A 14332-nucleotide genomic window follows, 5' to 3' on the forward strand; every position below is an offset into this window, starting at 1 on the left:
AGGTACGTTGTGCTGGCTGGTCCTCAGGACTTTGGTCTAGTCACACAAAATTCATAAAGGAAGTTAAAGAGTAGATCAAACAAGGACCAAAAGATGTAAAACAATATGTAACGCCCTCTCTCTACTACTAACCTGATGGTGTTGTGTCTGAATGGCTGTGGCTTGGCGATGATCTCTTGCTGGGGTCCAGTGAACAGGACTGCTCGTCCATTCGCCCTCGCTGCGAGTGGCTTATTATGGAGAAGAGCTGCATCTGATCCGGTGGAGTACCTTCCTGCTGTAGGATAAATCATGCTTTAACCCTCTATCTAAAGGAGGATAAGGCCTTTGAGCTTTTCATAATCCACTGTCACTGCTCATGATATGAAATCCAATGCATATGGACTGTAGGTACTATAATATCAAGTTGAAGGTGAACATAACACATAAAATGAAGTGTATAATACAGACAGTACGTCATGGCTTACCTGAACATCACCGACATTTCCTGTGTCTGTCTCTGTGTCAACAGCTCTCATGTTGATGAGCCTGTCTATGGCGTTATGCTCTCTTATAAGCAATGTCACACTTCAGAAAAACGTACGCATGTACTTCACTATCCACAACAGCAGGACAGGGAGAACTGGACTATACACAGATACTGAGGTGGAGTGCTTCCTTGCAGCTTCTCTCAGAGATTAAAGCAGGTTGCATCTGTTGGAGGTGCTTTTATATGATATCAGCCACCAAACATCAACTTCCATGGCCATTAAAAGCATCAAGTAGTGGCTTCATGTTGCCATCTGTAATCCTTAAATAAAACCATGTAATCCTCAGAGATGGGGGAGGATGATCTTTTTATTTCAGGAAACGACCATGCATTGAGCCATGGGTGATATCAAAATGACTCAACGAGGGATAATTTACTGCAGCATGTTTGGGTTGTACCTGATCTTTCCGGAGAGACTCGTGGGTAAGAGGCGCAGGGCTGCCACCGGAGGTTAACTAAAGGTCATATTTCCTAAAAGACCCAACAACTCCCTACGTCCAGCACACAGTGTCTACTGTACCTCATCTCTGGTACACAAAGTGCTGTTTTTTTTTGTTCAGGCTTAAAAATAAATACACCAGCATCTGAAGAATCAGTTATTTTCTTAGAATATGTTATAATCCATGTGCTATTTTGTAATCATTTAATCATTTAATCATTAATATTATACACATATTAACACTCATATGGAAGAGGTCAGGATTTGCATGAAGTTTATTTCTTTTTAATACAAAGGCAATAAGGAAACCATGTCCTCCAAGTGGAGAAACTTCACCCTACCAGTAATAAAATGTAACAATAAAAAAGTGCACTAGTTCAGGAGGGAACATCCAGTAGAGGACTAACAAATAGAGATGAAAACAATCACACAGGTACTCCCCAAAAAGACTGCTGATTGGCTGGAAAAGAAAAACCCCACTTTCACTTTCAAAAACGGCACACACAAATCCCCTCTTTGATGGCCTGAAGGCACATGTGCGAATACCAGGGAGTTCATGACCAGACAGTTCACTATTAGAGTCTCAGGTCTTCAGCATGTAGAGGAGGCGACATGGGCAAATCTTCATATCAGGTGCAAAAATATTATTTGCCAAAACAATCGTTACTTTTTTGTTTTGTTTTTTTTATGTGCGAATCACTGATGTGAGACGAGCAGTCCTTCAAAAGGCAACGATTAGCAGGACAGACAAACACAGAAATTAAAAAGGCAGATCGGAAAAATTCACTCACTACAAGAGAACAATCTCCAACACATTTTCAGAATGTAAATTTTAAGTTAAATATAATTAGTGATCAGGAAATATACATTCATTTACTTTAAGTATTAAAAATATATATATATATATTCTAAAAGATGGTGAAACATAAATCATCAGTGATTTTCCATGATTACATCTAAAACGTTAACTGTTTCACAGATTTTCTTCTTCAGAGCAAAAGTGGCCTTCATACTCTATGAAAGTCTTCCCAGTGTTTTGACCCAAGCCCTCTAAGAGACATTCCTCTAAGCATTCTAGGAGGACTTATCCAGATTCTTCAGATCATCCAGGAAGCTTGTGGGTGTGAGGATATGAGATGAGCCTGAAGAAGAAAAAGTAGACTTTGTTTTTTGAGAACTAAACACCAAAAATGTTTTACTGTTGTGTGACTTCATATCATGCAAACGTGTGATGAACACACTCAATTCATGTTAAGCAAGGATAATGAATGGTGTTCTGCTTACCAATCAGAACTTCCCATTTGCCATCAGTGGCCCGTGTAACCTCATACGCAGAGCGCATCTCAGAGTGGGACACCCCGCCAATGACGAAGATGATGAGCCGAGGCCCGCTGCGGTACTCAGTGGGCGACTTGTTCTTGTGCCACTGTCCGAACCGTGCACTGCTTGGGAGAAACATTAGAGTTCCATTTATACCCACTGGAGTGTAAATCATAGGTACACAAAAGATCGTGTCTGTTCTCCGGCCACCAAGCACGTAATGTGAACTGTAGTGGAGTTATCATACTCAAGTTAAGTGCCTGCCTGAACTAACTTGGCTTGTGTTACTGCACAAGGATAAATAAAAAAAATGCCCAGGAATGTATTACTTATCAAGTTACGGTGTACATACTATCAAAGCATTTTCTGCTTTCAAAGGGGGCTCTCATGTTTGGTGTTATAACTTATTCTTGTTGTGGCCCAAATTAATAAACTGCCTAAGAAGCCTCATAGAAACAGTTCATATTTCTTCGCTGCAGCAGCTGTGAGCTTGTAAATTGATGAGCAATACCTCACTGCAGTCTGCTGGGTGGAGATGGGGGCAGGGTCGGAGAGGAACGGCCACTGCTTCCTGTCCAGCTTGTCTTCTATCACGTTCTAGAAAACGAAGGACTCGTTTAGAGACAGAGAGAGGAAGTACACAAAGGCTTTTACACACCACAATACCTGAGTTTGACCTTTTGACCCCCCCCCCCCCAACCCCTGAACCCGTACCTCCATTACATCCCTGAGGACGGGTGTCCACCTGGACATCTGGTAGGTACTCTCAGTGCGCTCCTTCTTTTCAGGGAAAGTCTTCTCAGCATTTTTTCCCTGTGACACACAGACAGAGACAAGGATTGACACTAGCTATCACACAGCTGTAAAAAGCAATGGACACGGACACGAGAACAGAGACAGAGAAGTAGTCATGTGTACCCCACTGATGATGGGACAGCCCAGAAGCTCCAGGTTGTGGATGATGCTGCTGTCCTGCTGCACATTGGCATGCTGGATGAGCTTGGTCAGGTTCTCCTGGGCAATGCCTACATGGAGAAGAGAAAGACCATGATTTCAAAGAAAGAAAAAAAAGTTATTGTTTTATTATTTATACTACTACTTCTATTTTTTTTTACAGTAATAGTAGAAGTATTAGTAGTTGTGCATACAGGGTGGTCCAGACTTTAAAAAAAAGTCTTCCAGCAAAATAGAGTATAGCAACAAGTTTCATCTGAAGGTCAGTTTTTAGTTCAGAAGCGGATCCAAACCAGTGGACTTTACTTTGCAGCTGACGTACCCTTCTTCTTGTGGAAGATGTAGAGGAGAATGATCCTGATCTTGTCGTAGGCCTTGATGTCGGTGTCCAGCAGCAGCGGGACGATGCACTTCATGGCGTCTTTCAGAGGCTCTCCTTCACTATCGCTCCCCATGGCCAGATCCTGCACACATCAGGAGGACTCAAATTTCACCTCATACTACACAGCTTTGGCAGAGACCTGCACACACACAGACAGATAGACAGACAGACAGACAAACACACACACACACACACACACACACACACACACACACACACACACACACACACACACACACACTCACACTCACACGGCTGGACATGCTGAATATTGGCATTAGAGTGAAATGGCGTTCACCATTTTCAAGGCGCAACATAAATATTCTCCAAAATAGAGTGACAAGGGGAAAAGCACAGCTGTGCATTACGAGAGGGATGAGGGAGGTAATCCAAGCTCTCAGAACCTGAATTCATCTGGTTCATCCACACAAACTCACTCACACACACACTAACACGTATGCTTACCAAAGACATCTGTAAACACGCATACACACACACACACACGTAATAAAGAGAGACATGTATGTTCTGAATGAAGAGACAGACATACTGAGAGATGGGGTGTGGGTGGGTTGGCTTAGACGGTTTTGCCCTGGACAGATACAATAAATCCACTGTCCAGACCAGTGGGAGGCCTCTGACACAGACTGGTCCGGACTTAGTGGCCTGAGCTGTCCGTGCTGTAATATAACAGCTTCCTGCACGCAAGTACAGGTTGGACACTTAAATTCCGATATCCGGTAAATTCCGAGAGCCGGTTACGCAACGAGACATCAGTAGCAAGGGTCATAAATGGGTGGCTTCAGACGGGGTCTGACTGCAATAATGGTCAGCTGAGAGGGGATAAGTGGATAAGTGTTAATGCATCTCCTCTGAATCAACCTAAATACTCACTAGCCTCAACACAGACATCTACGCTGTTTTAGGACCTGCTTTGGAGATTCAAGTAATGCGTGTTACATAAAAAAATATTATAAATACAAATGATGCCATTACTACACCAGATGTATATCGATATTTTCTTCCCTTTCTTCATGTTGGCCTTTTAACAAGGAATGGATACAAATCTTCTTCATCAACACAGACATGAACTGAAATTCACATGCTAACGATCTCAGTCTTTTCCCTTTTGTGGACAGATAAACACACATAGCAATATCAGTCTGTGAATTCAGACGGTTCAGCTAAGATATATAGCTAGAATATTACTCAAATTTCTCTTGTTCTAACTGTAGAGGCAAATGCAGAGAGTGAAAGCTGAGGTAAGAAAATTAGGAGGTAAGTTACATTCCAGTGTAGTACAGGAGGGTTCTGGAAAAGTGTAACTAAGTAATCAGACGCTCACCTGTTCCACCTCACACAGTTTGTCCACCTTGGCCTTGTACACCTTCATGCAGGCGTCAGCCAGGTTCAGATGAGTGGAATACTGTAAACCAAACACGAGGCCTTTAAGATCCACCATTACAGAAAGACTATTAGCTCAAAATCTGTCCAGGAAATGGATGCTTATCTTTAAGTACACTAACCATGCTAAGCTCCTTCTGGTACTGAGGCATCTTTTTCAGCATCTGAGAGAGGTCTTTGATGTTGGCCTGGAGAACATGAGGAAATAGTTATAAATACAAAGAAATATGGAAACATGAATAAAGCCATTAACAATGTTAGCATACAAAAGTGTATTAACACTACACTAAGAAATAAACAAATAATCACAAAAGCAGACAGCGCACAAAAAAACACAGTTACCCGCACCTTGTCTGTGCTCATCCTCTTACTCTCACAAAACGTGCGAAGCAGCTCTGTCACCTTCCTGTTGAGCAAACACAGAGACAGTGAGCACATTTCACACCTACAACATTTACAGTGGCAACACCAGCGGGCTCTGTAACACCACGAACACCACGAGGGCAGTGTTCTCCCATGCTGGCCTTACTTGCTGACGTCGGCGATGTGCATGTGCCTGAGCTGCACCCACAGCTCGTCGTCCTCATCCAGCAGCACCTCCTTCTCCTTCGAGTCGCCGATGCCAGTAGTGGTGTACCTGCAACATTAACATTTACATATTCAATTGGCAGACGCTTTTTCTCCAAAGTGATTTACAATTGAGGAACAACAAATCAAGGTACAGTCGGTTTATGAGCAGAGGAGACGTTGAGGACCTCGTCTTCGCTAAGCGTAAGCCACGTGGGCCTCCTCTGGGAAGGAGAGCCCAACTGTGTTTAACTCCAGCCCTGAGATCCAGCGCGCCTGGCTCTCGCTTTCAGGTAATCCTGCAGGGCTTGATTAACTGAGTCGTAATTAACTCCATTAGCAGTGACTAAACTTTGCAGGAAGAAGGATCCTTCAGGGAGAAGATCCAACAACCGTGTAACGGAGCTCCATCGTGCACACAGAGCTAGGAGACAGTGACGGGCACTGACAGGAGGGGAGCCCAGGGACACTGACCTGTAGATGTCCTGGTGGACCTCGAGCAGGTCGTACACCATGGCCTGGAAGGTGAGCTCGTGCAGGATGGGCGAGACGGGGTCGCAGCCGCGGTCGACGATCAGGAGCTGCGAGCGTGCTTTGTCTGTGCCCTGACAAATCATATGCAAGCACAAGGTCACGAAACACACACACACACACACACACACACACACACACACACACACACACACAACACTTCCCCTTTGGGCTTTCACTGAGATGAGGGAGCGATATCATGAATTAGCTTTGGCAAGTTATGGACTTTAAACATTGCAGTTCAAACATGCATGACAGAGCACGCTAGTTAGTGTTTTTCCCTGGGTATCCGAGGGAGCCGTGGTGCATTTTTTTAACACTTTTGCTTTAGGAATGCTGGACACGGTTATTACACACATGGTTTATATCAGTCAAGACATCCACCATGGCGTGGTGTTTCAGAGGTATTTCAAAAATGCGTGAACAGCAGATATCCTGTCCAGGTGCTGGGAGTTAACCCGTACTGTGTTACCTGAAGCTAAGCCAATGGCGTCTCTATGAAAAACACAAAAATGACTACCCTGAAGTGGTATGGAAGTAGCTTTAGATGGCAAGAAGCAATAGTGAAAGCAGTGGACAGTAGATCAGAAAGCTTTTGTAGCAATCACATGCACACGAGCAGGAGGTAAAGGAAGCATCTACTCAGACAAAGGAATTCTCAGACCAGGAAATGGAGAAAAAAAAAGAGAGGAAAAAAAAGGCTTACTCTGTGCAGAGTTCCATTTAGGCTCAGGAAAATATCAGCTGAGAGACTGAGTATGACCGAGAGAGAGAGAGAGAGAGAGAGAGAGAGAGAGAGAGAAAGAGAGAAAGCAAGAAAGACATCCAGACAGAGCTTTTTTTTGCAGTGAACAGGAAACCATATACAAGTGTGATTTTCATAGTGCTTTTCTATTGAAGTGGTGCATAGGTGCATTTGATTTACAGACAGCACAGCACTACAGAGATCACTCGGCAATTCCAAAAGGAAAGATAAGAAAACAATAGCAGTAAAAAAACATAATAACCATCAAATTAGGAAGTCCTTCTGATTCTATGATAATAACCATATTGTAATTTAGATAAAGAACAGGCGTTGATGGATACAAAATGGATACAAAAAATCTCCAGCATGACAACAAAGAACCCTCCCACACTCCCAACTACAAGGCAGGGTCCAATGAAACGGTCCCAAGGACTAGTGTGACGTGTAGTGGCTGTAGCAGGTCCTACAGTGTTACAGTGGAGCGCTGGATCTCCTCACCTCTCCCATGCTGGGGTTGTCCGCTTTGTGGGCGTTCAGACGGTCCAGCACCATTTCAGCAAGGGCCAAATTCTCATCTGGGCCCCTTTGTGTGGGAGAGAAAAGCACTGGGTCAACACACTACTGGAAACCACGGAGAGGATCATATTTTCATATATGCAAACTCTGAGTTTGATATGCTGGCTCTGTGGAGAGGCGTGACATACTTGCGGTAGCGTATGGCAGGGTACTCCTTCAGTGTGTCGCAGAGGGTGGCGATCTGCTCGGCCAAAGCCTCCATCATTTTATTCTTATCCTTATCGTCCGACGGGCCGTAGAATGAGTGCAGGGAGCTGCTGTCATCCAGAGAAAACACCTGGAGAGACATAGATAGAAGGAAAGACAGAAAGAAAGAAAGAAAGAAAGACAGAGAGAAAGAAATACAATAAATATAAATAAAGTCTTGCAGAGGAAGAGGAATATTCATGCCTAATGGTCACTGGAAATTGCATTTTGTGCCAGAGAAGCAAACACTTGCTCTGCATAGGGTGGTGGAGAGAGAGAGGACACACCTGTGATTCATAGGGCAAGAAAGCCACATTAATTTCTTTCAGCGTCTTGATCACTCGTGCTACCTTTGACCGGCCAAGCTCAGCAAACAGATCATTGGGACAAGCTGCAAATTCAATGCACATGATAAAGAGCAATCATTTCAAAAGCTTCCATGCATGACAAGCATGAGAGACATAGCATTGTGTCTACAAATGACTTCTGCGCTTTTGTCTTTAGGTTATAAAGAATGCCCTATTAACATGGCCTATTTACAATTAGTATTACTTACTGTCAGTGAAGAAGATGTGTGCGGCTTTGTACGTGAAGGCAGAGTCCTTGAAGTCATTCAGCAGGTTCTGGATGGACTGTGTGAAAAGTACTTGGTGAGTTCAGGGGAAACCCGTCTCAAGCTATTCATCGTCAAGAGTTCCAGCATTTAAAAACAACATGACCACCCACTAGACTAGACTAGAAAACCCTTCTGGAACAGTCCTCACCTTTCTACTCGGGGAAATCAGATAGATAGCCTCAAGGCTGGGGATAGGCTCTCTGCGTTTGTTGATGTCCTCAACAACTGTGGCACAAAACAAGCAGTTCATATTAGACAGGATCTCCTCAGTCCTCAGAACAGTTTCCTCAAGATATTCTTCTGCATTCCTCTTCTATACCACCGATCAACAGAACTTTATATCGTCTAGTATTTCCTAAACTCACTGGTGACTCCCTGTGCCATGATGTCAGACATCTTACAGCAGGATGAGAGGATCCGCATACTGATGTGGTCCACAATAAGCACCTAAAAGGACAGGGGAAAAAGATGAATACCTCAACTATATAAGAAGCTTAAAAATAACGGCATCAGATTTTAATTTATGTACCTTCCACTCTCCATCCTTCTTCACACTCTTAACCACTCCGCTTATTATCTCTGTGAGGAGCAGCAAAGAAGAAATTAGACTAAAGTTTCGAAAAATGTCATAGGAAGTAACAAATATAGGCACAGGAAGCGACAGATAGGTCAATGGTAAGAGATACACATCAATGCCAAAAATGTTATTTTCTATGGGGTCATTTTCATCTGGCCACCTATCTAACAGAGAATCTAGAAAGTTTTATAATGTGTTGGTTCTAGAAGTAGCTACACAAAGGTGATTAGATCTGCAGTAAAACCAGCTGAACTGTGTCTGTAAAACGCAATTATGGCTAGCAACAACACAAGAAACCCAACCAACAAAATAAGAATAAGAATTAAGCTTATAATATGTTCTAACGCCCATAGTGATTTGAGGTCTTGTGGCTCTTTTGAAAAAAAAAAAAAATCCCGATGAGGAAGTTAACATCGACTTCTTGTTAGGTCTACACATAAAATAAAGAACACTGCTTTATAGTGGGTTCTGAAACAAGAGTAATGCATTTGTAAGACCTGTGCTAAGGAGGAAACAACTCGATGTAGCTAGAAAGTTTACAATGTTGGTCAAGTTATTGCCATTCATTCGGTTTTAAAATGATTCCCTTCCTAAAGCCTTCTTTTAAATACGTGACGAATTGGGTAAATGAGTGACTGAGTTTTACCACCCTCGAGGTTGATCACAAGGCAGGTGTCAAGACAAGTGCGATTCATTTTGAAAACCGCGCTTTAACAAATACTTACAGTTACCTGAATATAATTTGTATTATAAATATGGTATAGGGTAATAATACATTTATCTTGATTAACTCGGCCAACCACAAGAACTTTAACCGAGTCATTTTGTTTGTTATAAGAGACCGGTTTGTCGCTGCCTTCAGGAAATAAGGAAGCTTCTGTCCTTGTGTTTTTAAGTGACGTAGCCTGTTAGCCAAATAACATTAGTTTGTTTGTTCGAAGAGTGGCATGTATCGGGTCAGAGATAGTTCAAATATCTAATCGATGAAAAAATACACAATAATACATCTCTGTTAAACAGATTTAAGACTTTAGTCCAAACATTTACTTACTCTCGCTGACGACAGCTTTCAGTCCACTTGGGGCCATCTTGACACTTCCGGGTACATCGATTTTTCCCTACACCAACTTTTTAAGTGGCTACCAAATACATCACATTCACGTCATATCCGTAGGCTTTCATCGCTTACGCATGGTTGCAAAGAAACCGAAAGGCTACACTTGTCTACTTCAATTGCATTACCTATTTGGCATTATTTTTGCCTAAGACAGTTTCTCTCTCTGTTGTACCCAGTGCAAGAAAACAAGATTACTTATTCACATAGTCTTAAACTGGAATATTTAAACATAAATATGCAATATTCTTACTTGGTCCATAATATAAATATAACATTGTAAATAAACATCAGTAAGTTATTGTCCCACAGCCCACATACTTCTATAAAATAACAGGAGATGAACAATTGTTTGTTAATTATTTGCAACAGCAGCTCGATACCACTCTGTAGGCCTATAAGTGAACAAACTTGGTCAGGCTCGCACCAGAAACGCACCTCACAAAAATAACTGGAGTGAAAGACTTTTATTTCATAATGATGACGTTATCCATTCCATTCTCTGAGTCCCTGTAAGAGAAGAGGTGGTATTTAGGGTGACTTCACCGTGTCATCAAGCACAATGGGCATGGTCTACAAATGGAGGAAGTACAAAAACACTCTGCACTATGGAACAGGGGAGAGTGGGGTAAGATGAGCCAGTGGGTAAGCTGACCCCACCACCTGTATCTGGGCAACCATACACAATTTTTGTCATGTGCCTTTTAAATTTAGTTTGCATTCTTCATTTTCATCTTGCTGTGGAAGAAAGAACCACGTGGATGGAGCGGTAAGCCTATTTTTTTGACAAATTTAAACAATTCTTTTAAAAAAAAATTCATATCAGGTAATCACTCTCATATTTATCTCAGTTTTAAACGTTATATCAGATATGTTGATGAACTGACAGTGTGTAAACACATGTGAGTGAATTTGCAAAAGTGTAACTCTGGGTTGCTGGGTTACGTGCTTTCCCCAAAATGGTAACTGTGGGGCAAAATGAGCCAGAGCCTTAGGGGTAAGTTCAACTGATGGTTCGTCTTACCCCCTCGTGTTTGCATGAAGTGATGTCAAATATTATTTTTTTAAGTAAGTGTTGCATCAATGCAACAATGAATAACTGTCATGTCATGTAATTATAGAAGAAAAAGTCATATGCTTGTAGCCCTAGGTTTCGATTACATTCTTGTGGATGATGTAGAAGAATCACTCTCGCTTTTGAATAGCATTTTCCATACATATGTGACATGTTAGCATTTATGTCATTGGTTTGCAAAGTTTGCAATTACATGGATATTCAGAATATCATGTAACATGTTGGTGTTTATGTTATGTTTGTAGGCTAAACATTTTGCTATTATGTCAAATATACAGTTGAGAATCTACACTGAAAGCGAAACACAATAAAACAATGAAAGTGTAATTCAATTTAAGACTTCCTTGTCTATTTCACATGTCCATCATGACACTTTTTTGGGGGGACCCCATATCTTATTTTCTATTTGAGTTAGGCACACTGTTAAGGCTTCAATTGATGGCACACATCCTGAAGTTGTATTGTATGCATTAGTTTTACTCATGTCTCATACCTCCTTGGCTAAAGGTCGACTTCAGTAAAAACCGACTCATCTTACCCCTCTCCCCCCTCCATCAGAGTTTGACCACACTCACTATCTTAGACTACAAGAACATGGGCAGTCATGAATATCCAGGTTAGGACCATTAGGTCATTATATACATTGGTACTTTTGCTCTACACTGTACCTGTTCTCTTGATGAGAAACCCCCAGAGCTGTAGAGCCATCCTCGCTGACATAAAGAGCTAGTCCTGCATCTGTGCAAAAGACCCATAAAGTACAGTTTGTTTTCCTAATACCAATAAATATATTTTACATATCGCTTTTCATTTAAGTCTTTGTCACCTTTAAGGTATAGTCTTTTAGGCTGGCAAGAGATTGATGCCATTTGAACACCTGAAGGAACAAGCGCCCCTTGTTGATTGGCTATGTAAAGTCTTTTTGAGCGCACACATGCAACGGACAGCTAGAGGAATATGAGGAGAATTTTGCTGAATTTGACAAAAGTATAATGGCTTATAATCAAGGACTACACCTTTAGACATACTGTCGAATTAAACACACATATTCTTTACCCTCCATAGGTGTGGAGAGTTCCAACTGAGACCCAAGCTGCTCAAGGCACAAGTTCTCCACCACATCCCAGGCGTCCACACGGGTGTGGTCCAAACGAGTGAGGTGCTCTGCTACCAGCGCCCTCTCCTGCTCTTCTAGGTTCTGACCCAAGACCTTCTCCATTGACCTGCTACTGGTCTCTGTCAGATCTCTCAGTATTTTAACTGGAACTGGCTTGGACGGACATTCTAGTGTAGATGCGGATGTCCCGCTCACTGTGGCCATGGTGGATGTGGGGTCTGTTGCTTGTACAGGCCTAAGTAAAGCAACCAGATTCATAAAAAGCCAATGATGTAAATAAGTTCACAGTTCACAGTCCACAGCAATAATATAGATACTGTTAGGACTTAATTTATGGAGACATTTTAGTGAAATAAATAGATGAAGGATACTCATTTTAAATATTATGTTTGGCGATTGGCGTATGTGATCTTACGTCCTAAAACACGGATCTCCCTGAAGAAGTTGCACCTGCAATCTAACCTGTATTGAATCATATGATATGTTAATCCCATGCTTGAATCTATTGGATTTATATTAGTTACATACAAAAATGAATGTCAAAATAATGGAAAACATAAATATTTTCTTTCTAACCTTCAGAAGTGAGTTGTCTAATTTGCTGTGCTTGCCCATGTATCCCTCCAGGAGGCAGTGGCGAGTCACATAGCCAGAGCCGATAAACTCAACGAGATTTAAGTCTATATAGCCAACCTAGAATTGTGAAAAACTATTTAAGAGGGGAAATAGCAAATGCTGATATAATGACATCTTAGACAGTTACAGACACACACAAAATATCATTCTGAGTTTAAATAAATGTAATCTATCTATGTGGACTTTCCTTACTTCTTTACCTTCTTGTAAGATCTTCCACCTTTTCGGTCCTGCAGAAAAAGCAGACAATAGCAAGAACAAAGTAGATGTATTCTATATTAATTACATGAAGGGATAAACAAATACAGGCACAAACGGATACTTGCTTAAGCAGCGTCTGACCTCACGGACTGAAACTCTACATATGGAGTTGCTGAGAACTCCTGTTGATCCATTGACAGTAGCTCCACATTCAAACACAAACTCCTTCCTCCATTGCACAGTGTTGCGAAATACCTCACAACTGCAGGCAATTGAAATACCATAAAACATTTTGATATCCTGTTGACAGGTTTGTCATTATTCTGAGGGGTATTCCAGAAAGCGGGTTCAGTCTCTTACCTGGATATGTTAACTCAGAGTAAGCTAATCCAAAAAACTAGGCTAGGTTAGCAAGGTTAGTATCTATGGAAACATAAGTCCGTAAACATAAGTCCAAGCTGACCAAAGCTTTTTAGACAATGGTCACTTTAATTAAAGAAATAAAATTGATACTGTCATAAGAAGTATAATCCACAGTAGGTTTCAAACTTCATTTTTTGTTTCTGTTTCTTGAGATGGAGGCCTATACAGCTCCTTTGCTGACTTATAGGATGATATAGCCTAATTCATGTCCCTTAAGCTGGGGGGCATTTTATTTCTGTCCCATACAAATGAATATATATAGTTTGCTGCATGGGGGCTGATGGGTCCTCCTTAGACAGCTCAGTCATAGTCTGTTAGAAGACAGTAACAAGGAAGTCTAGAAGTACTATTGTGCAACACACCCCTGTACTTTATACTTCTGTGGGTCTCTTTTGACCATCGATCTGTACCTCAGTGACAAGTGATGTGATCTCTACATCTTCTTCCTGTTATTTAGATTCAAAATCATTTTTTCTGAGGGCAACTGAAAGACAACACTAGTTATGAAAAGAGTGACTTCCAGCTGTACAAGGGTGACATGATGATGGAGGCTCTATAAGCACAAGAACTCCATCCTGAACTGATAAAGACACCGTTTAGGCAAAGATAAGGGGTGCCAGAATGTACTTGACAAATATTCTAAGACTAGCCTTTGGGAAGTGAAAAATATATAGAGGACAATAAGTTAGGCCAATCAAAAAATGTTCCATGTTATATAGTCAAATGGAGAGTCGAACAGGTTTACACAAAGTGCTTCAAGAAACTGTCTGAGGAGGATATGGGGATTTCAGGTCTAAAAGCTAATACAGGAGGAAAACAATACAGGACGAAATATGTAATTAGGCCATGAGAACGTAAGACAAGGTATGTCTAAAATGTAAGTGGTCACTTGGTCCTGGAAGGTGGCAGACTATGATGGACGCTCTACGCTCAACATAAT

General features: G+C 41.6%; 2 protein-coding genes across 3 annotated transcripts; both read right to left on the minus strand.

Moving 5' to 3' along the window:
• Nucleotides 1-1225: 1225 nt before the first annotated feature.
• stxbp2 (syntaxin binding protein 2) lies at nt 1226-9977 on the minus strand. 2 transcript variants are annotated; one of them, XM_012833751.3, is made up of 19 exons: nt 9878-9977; nt 8779-8828; nt 8615-8696; nt 8398-8474; nt 8190-8265; nt 7921-8024; nt 7576-7724; nt 7370-7454; nt 6070-6200; nt 5558-5665; nt 5377-5434; nt 5151-5216; nt 4970-5050; nt 3565-3706; nt 3207-3313; nt 3003-3101; nt 2800-2885; nt 2253-2410; nt 1226-2110 (listed from the first exon to the last, which is right to left on the minus strand). In XM_012833751.3, the coding sequence occupies exons 1-19, from the start codon at nt 9912-9914 to the stop codon at nt 2043-2045; spliced, it is 1764 nt and encodes a 587-aa protein (XP_012689205.1). In that variant the 5' UTR covers nt 9915-9977; the 3' UTR covers nt 1226-2042. The 2 variants fall into 2 exon arrangements, with proteins under 2 accessions (XP_012689205.1, XP_012689204.1); XM_012833750.3 differs by having other exon boundaries at nt 2253-2413.
• A 2286-nt stretch (nt 9978-12263) lies between these two features.
• Nucleotides 12264-13260, minus strand: LOC122133229 (protein FAM102A-like). Its single transcript, XM_042708964.1, has 6 exons — nt 13111-13260; nt 12969-12998; nt 12709-12825; nt 12548-12594; nt 12313-12367; nt 12264-12281 (listed from the first exon to the last, which is right to left on the minus strand). The coding sequence occupies exons 1-6, from the start codon at nt 13258-13260 to the stop codon at nt 12264-12266; spliced, it is 417 nt and encodes a 138-aa protein (XP_042564898.1).
• Between the last annotated feature and the right edge of the window lie 1072 nt (nt 13261-14332).

This window comes from Clupea harengus, chromosome 1, assembly GCF_900700415.2.
Source record: "Clupea harengus chromosome 1, Ch_v2.0.2, whole genome shotgun sequence".
In the NCBI taxonomy this organism is placed as follows: Eukaryota; Metazoa; Chordata; class Actinopteri; order Clupeiformes; family Clupeidae; genus Clupea; species Clupea harengus.